The sequence below is a fragment of the Lepidochelys olivacea genome (genome assembly GCF_965140295.1).
Source record: "Lepidochelys olivacea isolate rLepOli2 genome assembly, chromosome: 7".
NCBI lineage: Eukaryota > Metazoa > Chordata > Testudines > Cheloniidae > Lepidochelys > Lepidochelys olivacea.
The window spans coordinates 121439549-121455388 of NC_140417.1; the positions used below are offsets into that span (position 1 = coordinate 121439549).

Genomic DNA, 15840 nt, shown 5'->3' on the forward strand with positions numbered 1-15840 from the left:
GGAGGGAGAGAGAAACAGAATAGGATAAATTATAATACATATAATGCACAGTGGCATGTGGACAGAGACTACACAGTGATGCTCGGACACTGCATGACATTCATCTACATGGGGCAGGACAGTGATAAACCTTGCCTTTGATGTACATACGCCGTTATTAGACATTTTCTTCTAAAAATCAAGGGGTTCGTCATTCATGCAATAAATTTATTACATTATTTGCATGTTGGGAAGGTTTTCATTCAGGGGTCTGTTACAGGAAGCTCAACCCAATTCAACTCCATCCTCTCGTGTTTAAAGTGCCTTACCTCCAAGCCCCTGTGGTGGGACCGGACTCCACTGAGAGATGACACAGGACTCCACTGAGAGCCCATCAACCCCACTACTAGGGCAATCTGCACGCACTACTGTCCTTCCACACTCTTGCTGAAGTCAGTGGTAACAGAAGTGCACGAGAACTGCATACAGTGGTCATTTCAAATAAAATCACCACTCCCCCCACCACAAAGGACTTCAGACATAAGCTTACCTATAGCTTTTAAAATAATTTAAGCAGACATAATATTTACAAATACTATTAGCGGGGAGGAGAGGTGGTCTTGTGATTGCAGATCGGAGCTGGAAGGTAAGGCTGCTGGGTTCTACTCCTACCTCTGCCACAAACTGACTGCCCTTGGGCAACTCACTTTAGCTCTCCACTCCTCAGTGTCTTCGTCTGCAAAATGGGGTAATGACAATATTCGTCCACTCAGGGATATTGTCAGGCTTAATTCATTGTTTGTAAAGGGCCTTGAGATTATTGAATGGAGGATGCTATGATGCTATGCTAGTTACAGTGATGGAGTGCATACAGGTTTTCCTTTCCATTGTAAGCCCCCCCATGCAGCATCAGTGCAGTCAAAACCTTCCATAGCAAATAACCCACTATCATCCTGTTTTTACCACTAAACAGGCTATCTAAATCATGAATGGTATATGAAGACTTTCCTCTCTAAGTCACTCTTTCAAATCCAGCCAGGGTCAGTAACAACCCAGATGAATTACTCATTGCTACCTGGCGCCTGTTAAATGGCCTCTGGGACAGAAGTTTGTGGTTTCAGCCCGCTTTCTAGTGGACACGTGTTCACATCACACCAAACGAGCCCCACCGACACTAGCTGTCCTTGCAGGCAGTTTCAGCAGAGGCACCAAGGATTTAATGGATTCTAGTCAACTCAATCCACTGCAGCTGGCTTCCATGAGACTTAGGGTGCATCTGAACTGGAGCAGGAAGCTGTGATTTCCAGCTCGAGAAGACGTACCCACACTAGCGCTGACTGAGCTCTGGTCAAGCTAGTGCCTGAAAATAGAAGGCAGCACCATTGACAAGAGCAGCTCACAGTCCTGAGTACAATTCCATTCAAGTACCCGGGGCAGCTTGCCCCTCCCACTACCACAGCTACACTTCTATTTTTAGCACGCTAGCTCCAACAGAGCTAGAACGAGTATGTGTGTTTCAGCTGGAAATTACACCCGCCAGTGTAGTCACGCCCTTACGCTATGCCTACTCTGTAATCAGGATACCCAATTGGAACACATGCAGGCATTTCCGTGTGACCTTGCTAATAACAGCGTTGTAGCCATGGTGGCACAGACAGTGGCATGGGCTAACCGCCCGAGTACGTACCAAGGTTCCCGGGCAGGACTGTACCCATGAGGGTAGCCCGTGCTGCTGTGGCTACATTGCCATTTTTAGAACACTTTCTCGATCGAAGCTACCTTAGGTATGCCTACACATGCTGCAATAGCGCCTCGTGACTCCAAGTCTCCTAGGTCACTTCGGTGCTTTTGAAAATTTCACCTGAGCCCTCCAGTTTAGGGTCAAAAGGGATACCGGCAAGTGTCAGTTGGGTGGGAGGTTGCAATGCTTCTGCCTCTGCTGTACCTGTTCTCTTTATAAACAAAAGACTCCAGTCCCCCAGGCTATCAATCCAGCTCCTTCCATTAGCATTACCTTATTTGTTCTTAATTATCATTTTAATAAAGTAAACATTTTCAGGTACTTTTGAAATAAAAAAACTGCAGTCAATAGAAATACGGAACTTGAGGTATGGTAGCCACAGGCAGACAAACCACAACAGCAGTTGTCCTCAAATTTCCAATTTAAAAGTGTTTTACTACATATGCTTTAAAAAAATAATCCTTTATCGACATCACTTTTCAAATCATTTCTCGTCCCAGCTATCAGTTGTGCGTCTCTTTAATCATACAGTTTGCAGCTTTTATGCTTTATTTAAAGAGACAAAATTGAGAAAGTTAATTACCTACATCTCCTAATTTTGTTTTCATCCCCCTACAAGAGTAAAACTTCAAGAACTGGGTTCACTGGTGCAGTATCACTGAAAGGCAGAAGTTGTGTGATCACCGCAATGGTCGTGGCAAGTCAGCAGGGGAACCCCACACCTAGATACAATCATGCAAATAATGTTTCTATCCAAGTTTTTCCAGTTCACTTAGAAAAGATTAAAGAAAAAGATGAAGTGAAAAAAAAAATCCAGCACTGATGACAAAGCAGCTATCCAGAGACTTCCTTCTTTTTATTTCTGATGACATAACAGTAGTGTTATTTTGCAAATAGCATGTGGATTGTAGGGATAGCAAAGAAAGACACAAAATGGTCTGACCAAAGGTTAAAATGCAGAAGGTAATTCATGAACAAATGGTAATATCTATAGAGACATTCTTGCTATACATGAGAGAAAGGAATCAATACACATTCGCTGAATATATTTACTTGTTAATTATATTGTTGTTTAACAATCGTGAGAAAATAAGAAAAATTGGGACTGGAGCAGACAAATACCTATAACTAATGTATTCATAATACATCTCAACTCAAACTAAGAAATATTTACATTTTGTGTATGTATGAAAAGAATTTATGTGTGTTTGTAAATATGTCTTTAGGGAACATTTTACATTCATATTTATTATTGTAATATCATGCATATCCAAATATTCATTCAGGTAGACTCCAGACTCAGTCCAATGTCCAGAAGTTAAAGAAAACATTTCAAAGCAATGAGCAAGCTCAATATTATTTGAGTATAGTATTTCTCACAAGCATATTCTGGTGTGTGATATACACACACACACACACTATATCATATTAACAGTCCTAAAGTTTGCTTCAGCACTGTCCTATACAAAATTCTCTAATTCCCCACCCCCGACTCGCAGTGTTACATTATCCTGCAAACATATACAGCATACTGTACTTAATGGATTTAGCTTAGTTATCTAAGCTCAGTCAGTTCAAGCCAGCATCTCTGTTTTAAACCACATCAAATTAAAATTTAAAAATAAAACAGAGCAGAAACACACAATCTGTGATTAAAAGAAAACCCCAATAATAAAGATGAACATTTTGATTTTGAAACCCTGATACCTTCTGTTAAATTAAAACCTACACTGATGCTTATTTGCCATTTTTCCTGGTCGAGGTTGTCAGGGTACATATACATACTTTCTTTTTGTCCATGTTGTCTGTCAGCACAGTAGTCAACATTAAATAGACAAATATTTGTCTCTCATTCAAAGCAATAAACCAAGACGACATATGGAATTAGATAAGATAAACACACACCCTGCCCAAGGCTTCTGCTTTAAATATGATCAGCTCTCACACATGATTTTGAAGAGAACTAGGAAAAAAATTAGCAGAGACAGCAGTCCCCAGTGTTGCACCTAGCTTACCTTTCAGAGCCATATTCTCTGTGCTGCAGAAGAGTCAAGCAGAGGGCTAAGAATTTACATACATAATTTGCTGTATAAACACCAGTGGTGGTTAGCACCTTACCGTATAGAGTGTTTCTTGTTATCTGTCCCCCCATGGTACTGCGCAAGGTGGCTGGCTACCTTGCAGTCCCTTTCTCACTGAGCAGTGATGTAGAAGTCCGCACATTCAGACATTATCAGCATGCAAAACCACAGGCACACACACACACCGGCTTAGCGACTCCCAATAAGTGCACACATAACATCCGTACACCACAGAATGCTGCTCACCCTTTCAAGCAGCCTCCACCCACTTTCAGATCCACCCTGCCTCAGTACAAGCAGTGGGATCTGTCATGTTTATTTACATAAGGAGGAGGAGACTTGGAGTCTTCCTGAAATAGCCAGGGAGCTCAAAGCATTTTCTATAGATACAACATCCCTCCTCACCCCCTCGCCCCACTGCAACCCGAAGAAACACAATTACAATTAAAACCACACTGTACAAACACTTGCGGGGCGGGGGGGGAGGGGGCGGGGGGGCTGTTTTTCATTTTTAAACACTCCAGCCATGGATCTTGTTTCAGATAAATCTTTTAGGAAGAATGTAGAATGCTACAGTAGGTTTCCGCTGATGGAGGTGGCTGCTTGCCTAGATATAAATCCAGCGGTACCATGCTTCTAAGCAACCTCCAGAACAAAGCAGTAGACTTTGCCAACTTAATTGCAAATATCAAAACAGATTCATTTATAAATCAAAAAAGTTTGGCGATCACAAATTCTCTTTCCCTCCCCTTATATGTGTTTTACTGTCTTCCAGCACATAGTCCTAGCATAGATTTGTATGATAAAAAAAAAAAGTTATTACGAGACATCACCACACCAGACTTTTTGAATGGCCTCTCCTGGTTAATTATTAGTTATTTAATAGCAAGGTAGAAGTGCTTGAAATGCAGAACAGTTCACCACAGACTGTAACTGTAAAAACATTACCCCCCGTAAACTCCTTTGTGATAGGATTGCACGCTCAGCTCAGATACAATGATTCCTGCTCTCCAGGCCATTACCTCCGCTGATTGATTACGGCAAGCATTATTAAAAGCCCTGGGACACAGAGACAGGTTTATGGAGGTGTTTAGAGACTGGGGTTGGGGAGTGCACATCTACCACTGGCCTCCTCTCTCTCCCTCGCTGTTGATGCAAGAGCCTTCTCCTTTGTTGCTCCTCTGTAACTCCCTCTCCCCCCCGCATCTCTCCAACCCACCAATTCTCCATCTCACTGCACAGGAATGGGAATCAGGAGCCCTCCCCCCAATCCTGGCTTTGTCTCCAGGTTCTTCTATAGCTCCGGGCAGCTCCTGTAATCTCGCCGCCATACACATCTGTACAATGGGAAATAATATTTATCTTGCCACAGAATTGTAAGGGTTATTGCTTGGCCCTTTTGAAAAATCAGGCAATGTGTGTGGCAATTCTTGGGGCATCCAGGACTGTGAGTCACCTCGTTACCCCCTGTCTCCAGCATGCGGGAGTCTTGCCTGTGCTTACCTGGGTGTGAGCTCCCGAAAACTACCGGCATTTGAGCCACTCAAGCACTCTCCTCTGGGCTATGCCAGCCCTGTCTTCACCTTGCATGTTACAATAGGTGCACCCCCATCCCTGAGTCCTTTTGAAGCATTCGCCTGTGATATCCAGTTGTTGACGCTGCCTACTCACAGAAATCCCAGATCCTCTGCTCCCAAAGGAGCAGTGCACCCCACTTTATTGATTTTACCTTAAATCACTGCTCCTTTATAACACACAATACAACAGAAAAAGGTTTATTTAAGAAAGGGAAGAGATTCTGCTAGAAATAAGAGGGAGTGATGGAAACAAATGGTTGCAATAACAAAACCATAAAACGCGAACTACACTTACTAATGGTAACCTTTCCTATTTAATTAAGTTCCCTCCCCCAACCCAAAGTTCAACTTGTTGCAGAGCTGACTGCCTTCCCCACAGCCAGGATCCAATCTTTCACGAGAACATCCCTGCTTCCCAAGACATCACCTCAGTGAAAGGAGACAGAGTACCTTTCCTCACCCTCTGTTATACTGAAACCATCTTTTGTCTTTGTTCATAGGCAGGGTGGCTCTCTGTCTGTTGTAATGTTCCCTTTATTTAACCTCCAAGTGGTTTTGATTGCTTGCAGTGGTCTCTGATATTTTTCCATTGATAGTCTTGAGATGGAGGAAGGCTGGACAATTGAACCTTGCATTGCATCACCGGCTAACCAGAGCAGGGTAACGACTCTCTCCTGCCTGAATGGGCAATCACTGAGACATATCTGCTGGACACTAACTTTCACTCCAAGTCCATCGAGAAGACTTTCAGTATAAATACATTATTCCTTAAATATTACCCACGCATTCATTGCTCAGTGATTACGAATCTTGACAAGTTACAAGCTTTCTGTAGATACCTGCACGACACATTTGGTGTTGTGAGTTTGTCAGGTCTGAGATGAGAGTGGTTTGCAAAGAACTGGGGACCCTTTGGCAAGGAGCCTCTGTGTCACAATGTGTTTATAGAATTGCTCTGTAAATGAAACGTGCTGTGTGCTAATATTTCAGGCTTGCCAGAATGATTGGCACCTCACACAGCTACTAACCAGTGGCCCAGCTGTTATCTATTAACAGAGCCCCAACTAGTGACTGGACTCACTCTGCCCATCATCAGAGCTGAGACTCCAACTTGGACCCTTATACAGTAGTCCAGGGGCAGGAGCTCATCCCTGGGAGCCAAAAGGGAGCTTTACCCTGGATGAGCCAGCAGAGTCTGTGCTGCCCTCCTCCCTGCTGGAAATCACAGTCTGCATTGCTTTCAATAGCTTCTTGGCAGTAGAGTGGCCTGTGGTGCATGAGAAGCTTTTCTTCTAATTGTATTTATTTCTCCAGATGATGCTTCATTTATAGCAGTAACAAAAGAACAGACCCACTGCAGCACTGTCTGCTGTGCTAGATGAAGTCTTTAGCTTTGGGAGCATCATAGCATCACAGGAGTTAGGAATGGAAAATACCTCTTAGCTTTATCCAGGCCATCTCCTTGGCTATGTTCCCTCTAGCACACGCCTCTCTGCCTTGTCCCAAGCAATGGGGTTTCCACCACCTCCATCGGGATATACGGGCTCATTATTCTGCTCCCAGAGAAGTTTGTAGCAGACAGCTCAGTAACTCAGACTGACCTTAATGGAAACAGCATCAGACTTTTATTCCGCAGCTTCATACATCTCAGTCTCAGGAAGGAAGGTTTTCCTGACATTCAGACTAAATTTTTCCCTTTCTTAATTGCATCATATTACTGTTACTTATACTCCCCCACCCCTCCCCTTCTTACTAGTATAGGACCTGATCCTGATAGGTGATGAGCATCTGTCAGGAGCAGACATGCTAAGTAATTCCCCACTAGCCATTGCTAAGGCCAATTATAAATATTTAACCCTTAACCCAACCTCAATCAATCAATTCCTTCACCTCTGTGCTGCTCTTCCTTGAACTCCCCACAATTTGCCATATGTTTCTGGTAATGTCCTTTGCAGACACGGGCGTACTATTCCAGGTGGAGTCAAACCAGACCCCTGGAGAGAGGGAGTATTACCTATCCCCCCCCCCCCGCCATGATGCCTCTGCACTGGTAGTTCAAAATAGCATTGACCTTTCTATTGGAGGCATATCACATTGCAACTTATTTCTGATTTGTGGTTCACTATCACCCATGTGTCTCTTTCAGCCATTGCTAATTGCTGGGTGTCTCCCTCCTACTTATTATTTGTGTTTTGCATTATTTTTCTGCAGATGTATTAACCACATGCTTCCAAGCCAAGTCCCCATTTTGTAATTTCCTAACTTTCTAATCTTTAGGCCCCTCGTATTATTTCTCTGTCCTCACTGATATTTGCAACTCCTCCCATTTTAGCATCATCTGCAAATATCAATAACATGCTATTTACTTCCTCTTCTAAATTACCAAAGAAGGAATTAAGACTCGAAGCAACAGAGATCTCTTAAGTACTTAAGAGATCCCACCCCCTCAGTCAATACCATACCATTTGTTAATACCATCTAGTTAATTTTCAGTTCAAGTGACATTGATGTTATCCAAGCAGATTTGAATCTGTTTTGAGTGTAACATATTGAGAGACACTATTGATGCTTTATCAAAATTCAAACATTATTTCATCTACCACTTTCCCTTCATCCATTTATGCATAATTACCTCCAAAAAAACAGAAAAAAGCAATACAGTCTAGCAAAGTCTCTTTTTTTAATGATTCCAGGTTCTGATGGGGCATTCACCTCACATTAGCCCTAGAGGGGTTAATATAAGCAAGAAAGGGACAATTAATCATAGGCAGCACCCAGCAGGGAGCTAGGACACAATGAAGCTTAATTGGGGGTGAAGTTCACCTGGCCAGAAATAGGTGGGGGCATCTCTCAAGCTAGGGAACTGGCAACAGAGAAGGAGGGCTGCAGTGAAGAACCCTGCAGTCACACTCCCTGATACAAGAGGGGAGAGTAGGAGCCTTTAATAGGCAGCTCTGGATGAACTCCCTGGTGGACAGTCGCCAGGCTGCTGTATTAGACCCAAACTTTGGATCCCACATGCTTTTAAGCCTCCTGAATTTGAACAGAGACAGTGTCTGGATGCTAAGTTTGGCCTTGCAAGCACATTCCCAGGGTACAGACTACCATGCTGGTACCCCATTGTTGGGATGTGGGACCCTGTGGTCTAGTTGTCTTAAGCCCCAAGACCTGTGCTGACCACCCTCAAGTCCGCCCAGTAGCATAAGCACACCCTCTCTCTGAAACTCCACCTGCATAGACACTCTGGGTTAGAGTTCAATCCCTTGGGGACTTTATAACAGTTAAATTAAATAGCACAGATTTTGCAGAGGCGTTTCTGACCCACACACACTCTGCTCAGTCAAAACACAAGAGACAGACAGATCTATGGAAAAAAGAAAACATCTGCTCACAAGACCCTCCTTAAGTTTCCTCACCACTCTCAAGATCCCTTTGGGGGCATTGTGTCCATCAGGGAGTTTAAGATTCTTCTGCAACTCATCTCCTGCCCAGCCTTCTCCTCTGGTTCTGGTCTGGTCTTTTCTTGTTAGAAAGAGTCATTATAAGAGTTTCTAACACCTTGTCTCTTCCAGTCCTTTCCCATTCTCCAACCCTCTGTGTGTGTTACCGTGGATAAGAGTTATTAGCAAGTCCAAGTCTTTGGCAGGTAGTCTCCATTGTCCTGACTGTTGGGGCCTTGGCTCTGTCCTAAGTTGGGGGTGGTTGTGCCCCCTTGGAACAGGGACAAAACAAAACAGGACTGGACACCTGTATGGTTTGTTATGATTGAACTGTCTACAACTAATGTCTGCCTTCCTGAAGATGTACAAAAAACACCCCAGAGTTAAGTTAATTCTTTGCACCTATGTAGCAGACAGCATAAGAAGGATCAAATGGACAGAGGCATGCATCACACTCATAAAAAGTAATACAGATGAGATCTCCCACACTCTTCACAGAGGGTCGTCAAAGGGTAAAGGACAAAATTCCAAACCACATATATATAAGGCCCAGTCTCAAGCCAGTGTTGACTTCCATAGACACTGAGGGGCTGGCCCTGAGCTGGTCATGTAATGTTTAAATCATCACTCAGCATAGGGTGTAATCATGATTCTTCCAAGCCTATCTGACAGTTGGATTCTTGGGGGTGACATAAAGGGAGGCAGAAAACAGTAAGCAAGTCGGGATTTGGCTCATACTCAGCCATGGGGAGACTTGAAAAGATGGCATGGCCTGAAGAAGGATCTCCTGGCATTACATCTCTTGGCAATGGTTACATAGCTGGTATGTTGTGACCACTTGTGTGCCCTTGTTGCCAAGAAGGCCAATGGCATTTTGGGATGTATAAGTAGGGGCACTGCCAGCAGATCGAGGGACGTGATCTTTCCCCTCTATTCGACATTGGTGAGGCCTCATCTGGAGTCATGTGTCCAATTTTGGGCCCCACACTACAAGAAGAATGTGAAAAAATTGGAAAACATCCAGCGGAGGGCAATAAAAATGATTAGGGGATTGGAACACATGACTTATGAGGAGAGGCTTAGGGAACTGGGATTGTTTAGTCTGCGGAAGAGAAGAATGAGGGGGGATTTGATAGCTGCTTTCAACTACCTGAAAGGGGGTTCCAAAGAGGATGGATCTAGACTCTTCTCAGTGGTAGCAGATGACAGAACAAGAAGTAATGGTCTCAAGTTGCAGTGAGGGAGGTTTAGGTTGGATATTAGGAAAAACTTTTTCACTAGGAGGGTGGTGAAACGCTGGAATGCGTTACCGAGGGAGGTGGTGGAATCTCCTTCCTTAGAAGTTTTTAAGGTCAGGCTTGACAAAGCCCTGGCTGGGATGATTTAGTTGGGGATTGGTCCTGCTTTGAGCAGGGAGTTGGACTAGATGACCTCCTGAGGTCTCTTCCAACCCTGATATTCTATGATTCACTGTTTATTCTACTGTCCGGTAGCATCTCATTGTTTCCTTTTGCTCCCCCATCTGTGTATTGCATCCACTTGTTGTCTTTCATCTTATACAGTGGTTGTATGCTCTTCATGGAAGGGTCCACCTCTTTGTTCTGTGTTTGTAGAAATTATTAACATTAATGGGACCCTTCCCATGACAGGTGCCCCCTGGCACTATTGTAATACAAATAATAAATAGTAATAATATACCTCACATAGCAACCTGAGGTTCCCCAATACATTTCCTAGAACATTGCTACCAATTACCTGGTGGCGACGGATATAGATCAGACCCATGTCCAGTATTGCAGGAATCCTGGTTTACACTTACAGCCCAGAGGCTTTATGCAGTGGCTGCTAGAATATAACAGGGCCTGGATTTTGTTAGTTCAACAGCTGATGGGTGAATTTGGCCATTACAGACATAAACCAGCAGAATTACCCTCAATGAACAATGATATAAAAAAAATGCAAATTTTGAGAGAATTCTCTGTGCATTGGAGGTGGTGTGGAAACAGGCACGGAGATGCTAAACAGGAGAAGGAGATGAGTGAGTTCTTGAGCCGGGCATCACTGGTGGAGCAGAGTGAAGATTAGAAATGAAAGCCAAAGCAGGGTTTGTGTAAGGCATGGATGTGTGGACATCCAGTCCAGGGGCACATACACTTAAAACCTTCCTGGGATTGGGTTTAATTTCAAACTCAGAACTGACATTTACCCTTTTACCAGAATTCACAAACAAGTTAGCACAAATGAAAAAGAGCAACAGGAAGTCTCCCCTACTGCGGGTTCAACTCAGTCCAATGGCCCTGGGCACGGATCCATCTCCTAAGAAGCCAGTGCATAGCCTTTCCTCTGAGCAGCTGTGCAAAGGGAGGGGGTAAGTGGTTTAAGGTAACCTCGTGTCCCTGCTGAACAAGTAATTCCCCTGCATCCCCTCATACACCTACTTTTCTCACAGAGGAGCCATCTGTATCGCTAGAACAATCTGTACTTTAGTATGTGGTCGGGAAGGTGACTAATGGCATGTCTACATTAGGGGGTGGTGGGGGGGATGGGGTTAAACCTGTTTGATTTGATGTGCATTATTTAACTAGCCGTACATAACCCGCATAGTGTGCGCATGGGACGGCTATGCCTGCTTTCAATTCACATCGTGTACACACGGCAGCATCTTGCTGCTCGTACTAAGCATGTGACATTCTGGGGGGTATCCCACGGTACTTCGTGTAAATGCTGAGCTGTGCACATTCTGGAATTTTTTTTGCTGTGCATTGTGGGATGCATAGCAGGAGCCAGATGAATTCAAAGTTCTAAAAATCCCAGGTTTCTGCTGTCTCCACTCCATTCTTCGTTGCTGCGTGGGCTAGCACCATTTTCAAATTGGACCCAATGATGCTGGCAACTGCAAATATGCAGTCTGCTTGGGCTGTATTGCAGCACCCAAAGGTGGATGAATTGAGCTCTGGACTTTGCCCACAACACTACCAAGCAGATATTGTGGCAGCAGCAGCAATGGTGGTGGAAGTGGGATGAGGCCAAGGAAGGAGGAGGCCACCAACTGATACTAGAGGAGAGGCTTCTAGAGCAGTTTCATGCCATGCAGCACCATTTCTGGGCTCAGGAAACCAACATCAATTGGTGGGAAAGGATCGATCATTCTGCAGACCAGAGATGAGGAGCAGTGGTGAGAGAATTTCAGGATGGAGAAGGTGACCTTTTTGGAAATGTGCTGAGCTAGCCCCGGAGCTGCAGAGGCAGCTGACCAACATGCCCGTGGAAAGCAGGTTCCCACTGCCATCTGGAAGCTGGCCACCCTCAAATGCCACTGGTCCATAGCCAACCAATTCCGTGGGAGGAAATTAACGGTTGGGGTCACTGTCATGCAGGTATGTGATGCCATGGAAAAGATGCTGTTGCACCAGCTTAGAAAGCTTGGCAACACTGAGATAATTATTGATAGCTTTGCATGCATGGGGTTCCTGAACTGTATTGGGCAACCAATGGGACCCATGTGCCTATTATTTGCTGCCCTCCAGAGCTCAGAATTCATAACAGAAAGGGGTAAATTTATCCACAGTACTCCAAGCATGTGTTGACCATCATGGCAGGTTTGCAGATAATCGCAGGATGGTCTGGAAGGGTCCACGATTCTAGGATCTTTCAAAACTGATTTGCCTTAATGGCGAAAGGACTGTTTGCCCCCAGGATCACTATGGATATTAATGAGGTGGAGATTACTCCAGTTATCCTGGGAGACACGGCTAATCCTCTGCTTCCCTGATTAATGAAGCCATTCACAAGCTGCTTGGACAGAAAGAATTGTTTAACCACTGCCCCAGTAGCTGCAGAATGGCAGCAGAGAGTGCATTTGGCAGCGCTGTTTGTGGAACAGGCTGGAAACTGAATTTTAAAACGTGCCCAAGATTATAGCTGCATGTTGTCTTTTGTACAGCATTTGAGAGAGTAAGGGAGAAAGCCTCAGCGATGGGCGGGAGGCTGAGGTGCAGAGACTTGCAAAGCAGTTTGAGCAGCCAGCAAGGCGTGCAACACAAAATGGAAACAGCCAGGACAATGCTGTCAGGGATAGTGATTGCTCTTGTTTTGAGTCTCAGGCCTGAAGAAGTGCAGCTGTACATCCAACTGGCAACCCGTGGAGGAGGGAAGATTGTGGGGTTATGGGTGGGGGAAGTGGAATCTTATGGCAATCCTTATTTTACCTAGACTCTGTGCCTAGATGCTTTCATACAAACTGTATGAATTATTTAAAATCTATGGATATTCTGTGCAAAATGCAATGAAACTCTTTACCTATGAATTTTAATGGTTATTATTAAACAATTTATTACACAGCAAACAGAAATAAACCCTCAGTTAAAACAATAATGAAACCAAAACCTCCAAGTGGAGGGTAGAACACACAACAAGGGGAGGAACAGTCAAGTCACAGGTGAATATGTGCCGTCTGCATTCTGGTGTTGAGTGGCAAGGCTCAAAGTTATTAGGGGCCTCAGGTGGCTCTAAAGAGCTGGGCTCCCAAGTGCAGCTGTTCTTACTGCCCTGAGCGTGGGTCTGTGAGGGGAATGCCTCTCGGAGCAGTGCTGCAGGGAAGAGTGGCTGGCATTTCCAGTACCCTATGTTGTCCAGGGACTGCAGAATATTTACAGCACTGCAATGCCTGCTGCGTAAAAGCAGCAGAGCATTCTGGCTCTGCATTGCCACTAGAAGTCGCCTCCACATTTCCTTGTCTTTTGCCACGGTAACACTGTCCCAGGACACTGCTGTCCTGGGCCACTCCAGCGATCTCTCTGGAAAGCTCCATTTCTTTCCCTTCTCCATCCTCAGGTACAGCCCCCACCTTTCAGTATTTTCATTTTTCTTGGTGACTCTGAAATGACATCTGTGAAGTTTTCCATCCCCCCACGCCCCCCTTAGGTTAGCCAGCCGCTCAAGCTGTTGATAAAGGCCCCTCCCCCCATTGCAGTCTCTGGGGCCGGGGACGTATACATGGGGCTAGAGCTAAATCGCTCCTTGGATTTATTTTATTTTATTTCTGCTAAATCCTCCTGGCTCAGAGTTTGCCAACCCGAGGGGCTGGCCACTGCAGGTGCCCCAGCCGTAGGAGTAGGAAAACAATCCAAACAAAAGTAGTTATTTTTCCTATTCCATAGGGGCTAGCCTTTTTTAAAATATGCATTTAGGACTTTCCCTCCCTGAAATTCTTCCCAGTCTGGGCAAACCTCAGTGATGCTAAGTGGTGGGTGAATTGGGAGGCTGTGCTGGGACTTTTGTCTGTGCAGTATATGCTGTTTGGATTTGCTGTTGGGCCTTGGAGGGTGTCGCAAGGATTAGCAGGGGACACCCGAGGGCAAGCTGGACAGTAATCCCCTCTGCTTGCCCTTTAGGCTGTCCTGTACCATGATGACATTACACTGAGGTGGGTGGCTAGAAGGCAGAGAATGACCTTATTCAAAAAGGCAAAGAGCAGACCAGAGAGATATGCTGTGAAGTTATTCACCAAGATGGTCCCCCAAGAAGTGCTGCAGGAGTGGAAGAGAGTTTGTGAGCTATACTTCGGAGGATGACCATGCAGCTATCCCCCACAATGTCTGGCCCTCCACAAAAGATACTGAGCAAGTTCTCAGCCTTCAATTCTGCTTTCTCCCTCCTAAAGCCATTGAAAGTGCAGAGAAAAATGCGTAAAGTTCTGCAATGATTCTCTGAGCCATTAAGAGCTTTGCTACCATTTTGAAAACTTATATGGGAAGGCTGAGCAGACAGAATGGGCCAAAGTAGAAAGAGAGAGAGGCAGGGAACGGTGGGACAGTTTCCTGCCCCACATCCCCCTAAAATGGCTGTGACCATGGGGCACCCAGAACAGATGCTAGCCCAGCAGCATACATAACAATACCAAATGGTACAGTTTGATGTTTACATGCAGAGATTCCCTAGTGTGACAAAGCTCTGTCCTTGCCTCCTTGAGTCCCGTGTTTCCTGGCGGATTTCGCTAGCCTCAGAGGCTCATTGTGACCCTCCACGTAACCCTTCTTTCTCTAGAGACAAGGGTCACAGTCTACTAAGCCTTTTTCATCATAAGCCAGCAAGGGAGGTGAGAAGAAGTTATCCTTCCTTGTACAGTCTCTGTTGTCTCCCAGTCTCAGTGATTAATCAGGGGGCAAAGGTGGGGGGGAAGCCCGGGCCCACCCTCTACTCCGGGCTCCAGCCCAGGGACCCTAATAGTATCAGCTACGGTAGCTGACCTTTTAGAAACATGACATGTACAATTCCCTGGGCTACTTCCCCCACAGCAGCCCTCACTTCCTCAAGCTCCACTTCACCCTTACCTCAGGGCCTCCTTCCTTGTGCCTGATATGGTGTGTACTACTCAGCCTCTCCAACAGCACAACTTCCTTCCACAGCTCCTGACATGCACACCCACCTGACTGGCTGGGAGGCTTTTAACTACTTTCAGCCAGCCCCTGATGGGCTTCAGGTGTCCCAATCAACCTAGCCTTCTCCCTGCCTTCTGGAAAGTTCTTAATTGGCCCCAGGTGTCTTAATTGACTTTGAGCAGCTTCCATTTCACTTAACCTGGTACCAGGGATTTGTTTAGCCTGGAGCTAATATATCTATCCCCCACTACTTTTCTATAGCCATCTGGCCTTGCCCCGTCACATATCCCCCCCCCCCCGCTCAATACCACAGAGTTGGGCAACTTGGGACGGCCAGGCAGTATGCTCATGACAGACCATCAGCGTTGCCATGGTGGCATCCAGCCCTGTGCCGTATGCGGAACTGGAATGGTTGGAGGGATAAGAACCACCTGGTGACCCTTGCATTCTTTTCCTTATTCCGCTGCATCCACTGGAGGGGTGCATAGTCCGTCACAAGACTAAATCGCCGGCCTAAGAGGTAATAACGCAGTGTCTCCATAGCCCATCTGACAGCAAGACATTCTCTCTTGACTACTGCGTATTTCTGTTCTCTTGGGAGAAGCTTTCTGCTTAGGTAGAGGATCGGGTTTTCCTCTTCTC

At 45.3% G+C, this 15840-nt stretch overlaps 1 protein-coding gene across 2 annotated transcripts in view; it reads right to left on the reverse strand.

The window, feature by feature from the left end:
- Positions 1-15840, reverse strand: part of NEURL1 (neuralized E3 ubiquitin protein ligase 1) — a 274470-nt gene that overhangs the window by 126563 nt on the left and 132067 nt on the right. Inside the window, exon 1 of one of the 2 annotated variants that reach the window (XM_084635476.1) lies at positions 3839-4076. The exons of the other annotated variant lie outside the window; for it this stretch is intronic. Within the exon in view, the coding sequence (XP_084491602.1) occupies positions 3839-3872 (34 nt within the window). The 5' untranslated portion in view covers positions 3873-4076. Of the gene's footprint in view, positions 1-3838; positions 4077-15840 lie in introns of those variants that run through there. 2 annotated transcript variants of the gene reach the window in all.